The sequence below is a fragment of the Stegostoma tigrinum genome, chromosome 11 (genome assembly GCF_030684315.1).
Source record: "Stegostoma tigrinum isolate sSteTig4 chromosome 11, sSteTig4.hap1, whole genome shotgun sequence".
NCBI lineage: Eukaryota > Metazoa > Chordata > Chondrichthyes > Orectolobiformes > Stegostomatidae > Stegostoma > Stegostoma tigrinum.
In genome coordinates this window covers 33,063,221-33,068,469 of record NC_081364.1, presented here as the reverse complement: position 1 = coordinate 33,068,469, position 5,249 = coordinate 33,063,221, and the positions used below count along the sequence as shown (strand labels likewise).

General features: G+C 38.2%; 1 protein-coding gene across 1 annotated transcript; it reads left to right on the top strand.

The window, feature by feature from the left end:
• The first annotated feature begins 280 nt into the window (after positions 1-280).
• Positions 281-2,143, top strand: LOC125460500 (homeobox expressed in ES cells 1-like). Its single transcript, XM_048548036.1, has 4 exons — positions 281-470; positions 832-1,013; positions 1,823-1,924; positions 2,042-2,143. Exons 1-4 carry the CDS (start codon positions 281-283, stop codon positions 2,141-2,143), a joined length of 576 nt encoding a protein of 191 aa, XP_048403993.1.
• Positions 2,144-5,249: the final 3,106 nt, after the last annotated feature.

The following is a 5,249-nucleotide window of genomic DNA, read 5'->3' as shown; positions in this document are numbered from 1 at the left end:
AAATTGCCGTGATGTAGGTATAAAGAATTTGGAAGAAAGTAATGTTCGCTGGCGTGGGGAAATAAGATTGACTCCCTCCCCCTCGATGTTCCTATGAGGTGCTAATTACTTGGCAACAAAATAGATAATTATCGCCTCGTTCAGTGTGTGCGGTGGGGGAAAGAGGTCTTCATTTAAATGCTAAAACTTTCTAACTACGCAGTTTTAATTAATGACGTCCAAGTCTCTACTAATGTGTAGAAGGAGTGAGTTGAGCTAGCCTGAAGGTGAAGGTAACATAATGGCTAAACTTAGTTCCTGTGGAGGTGTGAAAACACACACTCAACTCACAGAAACTCATGCGAAGGCGTCAGCGAGAAAAACTTCATGTCCATTCACTATTGAGAGTATCCTGGGGTTGGATAGGAGCGAGGAGACGGCGCGTTTTCTATCTCCCCACCGATCGTTGCCTGATGCGCTTAACGTTCCAGGTAAAGTTTGCACAGATCCGTGGTAAGGAGTTACTTCAAATTTTGATTTGTCTTTGCACAATTTGTACGGAAGTGTATTTCCTGTACCTACTTCTCTGCACTACCTCTTATGTGCTGGGTTTCTGAATGGCATGATCTCTTTTTACGTCCCTCTGAAAACAGCACATTAGTACCAAACACGTATTATTGAATGAATAGACAAGCGTAAAGTACAAAAATTACAGATAATACGCTGCAGGAGGCGGCCAATCAGCCCGTTATATTTCAGAAACGTGAATCAGTACTTTTTAAACAGTATTGTAATGTAACAATATGACTCTTCTTTAGAAGCGCTGGCTGAACAGATTTTTCTGTCCTTTAGCTCTTCCACGGAGCTCGTGTCCAGATGCAGCTGAGAAATTCTGTGAGCCGGCAAATCCGGTGCAGGTTGGAGGGAGGAGCTGTCTGGAGTCGGAAGGGCAGCGTGAGGAGCACTTTTCTCATCCGCCGAACTGCTGCTGGTTCCGTGGAAGAAGAGCCAGAACTGCATTTAGTAGAAACCAGGTTATTTGTGAAGAATTCTTAAAATGCGCATCACGAAAGTGCTGCTTTAAGTTTTTTTACACTTACACAAAATTGTAATTTCGAGTGTGCTTCTGAGTCCCGCCTAATGTCTTCCTTCTACATAAGGATTCGACACGAGAGATTGACTTTTAAAGTTTGTCTTCAACATACATAACTTAAAATCCCAACATTTTGACCAGTCATCTCTGGAACCGTTGCATCTCCAATTATAGTTTTTAATTTTCATGAATTGGAAAATAAGCAAAATATCTGAACACTTTCAAAATTTGAAAAGCATTAACTGAATTAAGTTAGCTCTAAATAGTGTAACTAGCTAGTTATATCTGAAAAAAACTGAAAGGCAGTGACTGTTATGCAAAAAAAAGTTATCCTTGCTGTACGTATTGTTTCAATAGAGCAGAATAGACTAAAACGTTTTGTGCAAGTATTAAGTAGAATATGAATATAAATTTCGAATTAACATGCTGCAACTTCCCCTCTCAATTGAAAGAATTGTATCCTTGCTTAAAAAGTAACGAGTGGTGAGATATGCAACTGGGTGGGACGGAACTTTGCAGGATAAAGCGATACAGGAAACTGACTTGTTATCGATTCAGTACCACTGGGTTTAGACATTCTCGGCGACTCGTTCTGTTTGTAGTTTAATCGTACCCTTCCAACTATGTAAGTTAATGATTCTGTTACAGCAAGTAGTAGAGTATCTTCTAACCGCTGTCATTTTTTTAAAAACCTGATTGGCCAATACAGGGGTCCAATGTCTGATTTGATGGGATTTTAATTCTTTTCAGATTGAGGTATTAGAAGAAGAATTTCAGCTAAATTGTTACCCCGGGATTGATGTTCGTGAAGATCTTGCTCAGAAACTCGGTCTAGATGAAGACCGAATTCAGGTAATGACCGCAAGCTCCAACATTAAAAGAATCCATGCCGATTAACTTGCCTTTTTGTATGTTATGTCCTGTAACTAAAATGTTTAAATTCTTATTTTGATAAATTCGATATTTCAGATCTGGTTCCAGAATCGCCGTGCAAAGCTGAAAAGATCTCATCGAGAATCTCAGTTCCTGTTGGTGAAAAATGCATTGATAAATTCACGTGCAGAAAATTAGCACTCAGCTACAGGAACTCGATCATCAAAGTCTCAATTTTCTCGACTATTTCCTGATGCTCCATTTTTTAGCTTGAAAGATGGGGAGCAGGAAGGGCCAAAGTCTAAATTTAAGAGTCGCTAAGTGTTTAATGTAGGGTAATATAATTCAGCATTTGGGTTGGGGAGAGGAAAGTTGACTGAATGTTGTCTGACTGGCGTTCATTGATTCCCATTGGAAATTCTCATGATCATGGCTGCGTGCAAAATTAAGCTGTCATATGACTAATACCCCATGTTAGTTTGCTAGAAGGCTACCAATGTCTGGTATGGATCTCTAGTTGAGAACAAACAGTTGATTGCTCCAAAGAAGGAAGGATGATTAATTTTGTAATTACAAGTGATATCGGGTACAGGCCAGCCAGTTATTCACTATTGCAGGGCATTGCTGAATTCACATGGGCTGTCACATTTCCCTACATTACAAAAGCAATGGCACTAGGTAAAATGTCTGTGGTGTCCTGAGGCTATGGAAGGTACTACATAAATAAAGGTAAATCCTTTTAATATAACTCCCCATAAAAGTTTAATCTAATCCTTTTTTACGTTCTGTTGACTAGATGGTCAGACATAGTAAGTATATAATCTAACCTTTTCCAGTGTTATTGGAAGTTTAGAAACTTTAACAACCAGAGGCTGAAGAGTGACTTCTGTTTATTCCTGTAGGGAGAGTCTGAGGAACATTTTAGATCTTGTAATCTAGTTGTATTTCCAGGATTGTTTAAGCATATAAATTTAAGATTTTGGATACTACTGACTATTGAATATGATGCTGTTCCATTTACAGAATCAAAGATTGGAAAGTAATGTATTACTGTGTTTCATTTGTGTATATCTTGGTGTTCAATATTTTAAGAGTATGCTATGAAAGTTTTGGCCTTTGTAACTGAATACAAACAAAGTATTGCTTGTCAAATTGAAGTAATACTTGTAATACTGTGTGTCTTTTGAGCATATTTAAAATAAAGAAGATTAACAATGGTGAATTGTTGTATTAGTAGTAGTCAGATTAATTTCCATAAAGTAGTTGGTGTTTAACTAGTATAAGATTTGTGGAAGTACAAATAAGTCTGAGTAGTTACCTGATCCTACAGAGTTAGGGAACAATCTTGTAGCATTCTCAGATTTTTCTTTTCGTGTGCAATGCACTTTAAGAATGTAAAGTAACCAATCTGGACCTGCACTGAGAGATTCTCTGGAAAGTCTGCTAAACAATTCATTTTGTAAAGTCAATGGCCTTTCGGTTCTCAAAAATGCAAATCACATATTCCACAAGGCCCAACTGCTGTTTTTTTTTCTTCTAAAAGGGAAATGTAGGTTGCTTACAAGTAGATTGCAGTTCCTCATGGCGGTGAATGAAAATATTAGAGCCTTTGAGGTGTGTATGCTAGAAAGGCCCAACGTGCTAACTTGACTATTAAAATTCCTGTTCTGTGATCTTGGAGATTGAGGGGCAAGGGGAAGGAACTTCTTCGAGTGCCCACATCTAGTTGTAATTCAATATTTCAGCTACAGACTCTACCACTTGTAAGCAAATACAGCATTCACATCTGCTGTGATGCCTTCTGATATCTGCTGCAATGGAGACTGCACGGTCATATGTTATTTAGTTACTTGCGCAAAAATGATGGCCTAGTAGCACTCTTGTACTCTTATATGCTTTTAATCAGGAAATAATGTTTCTGTGCCTGTCAAGCTGCTAACTAACGGGGAGATGTTTTGACAACCTCAATTAATCCAAATATTGAAAAGCTAGAAACTATCTGTTTTTTGTCTCTTCCACATAATTTTATCCTCTTTTATCCTTTTTATCTGCTTTCTTCCATACAGCCTTATTCACATTAGCATCCAGATCACTAAGTCTATTTTCAAGTCATACGTATCCTGTCCATTCTTGCCACTGTTGCTTATACTTTCACTTATTTTTGGAATGGACCTTCAAGTTGACTTTGGAACTCCTTTTCAATTACTGGTAAACTTTTGATCACAGACTAACTTTTTTACTAATATACCAGCTATTGCTTTGTGCTTTCCGTTGCTTTTAGTGCATGTTCCTAAAGTGTGTGTGTGTGTAGCGATACAAAGACGACAAGTTAGTTGCACAACACTTGTAGTTCCCTAAAAGTTCTTGTTGCACAAGTGGAGAGAAAGAACAGTTCTTACTATTTCTTTTCTTTTTTGAAATATCCTTTGCCACTTTAGTTTGACTCCAGGTCATTTAAGTAGTCAGGGCAATAGATAATGCTGCTCTTTATCACAATTCCCTACGGCAGTATTTGAAGCTCGCTTTTCAAAGAGATTAGCAATCACAGCGCTCCCTCCCATATAAGTTATAATATTCCTAATCAACATAGCTTCTAAAGATTTTTTTTGGAATGCCAGATGATTTACATATGTGATTCCTTGGCATTTTTTTTGTCCAGCTGTGCATGCGTGACAACTTGACCTGACTTGTGCGCAGCTTACAAAATGACTTTTCACTTTTCTATGCTATGCAACATAAAGGGAACATTATAATATGAAACTATTGTGTGTAATTGATGTCAATGCTTTTTGCGAAAGCAGCTATTTACTTTGAGCCAGTGAATTGAGTGTGCCTGCTTCTCACTGCAGAGATTGATTAGGAACATTTTGCATTGCATGTGACCTCATGTTCCCACTGCATGTCACTTATCTCTCAAATTAAGATAGTTCCAGTTTTGATCTGTTCTCATTGGATTACCTGTAACAATGGAAACCAAACTTGGCCTCAGTTTATGGGTGAACTAGAGAACAACAGAGATTGCCAGCCAATTCCGCCATTTAGTAAATTGCTACATATAAATAAATAGATTCCTCCTACCTTTGGGCACACATCAAGGTTGTTTGGATGGAAGCACTGGCAAGCTTCTGTTTTGTTTTCAAGAAACCTATTTGAGTTAGCAGTTACAGGAGAAGAGGAAATTCTGGGAGTGGGAGGAAAGATGTTGAAATAAAAACAAATGTTCACTGATTCAAGCAGCGTGGAGACTGAAACAGGTAAGTGTGGAGCTGGAGGAACACAGCAGGCGAGGCAGCCTCGAAGGAAC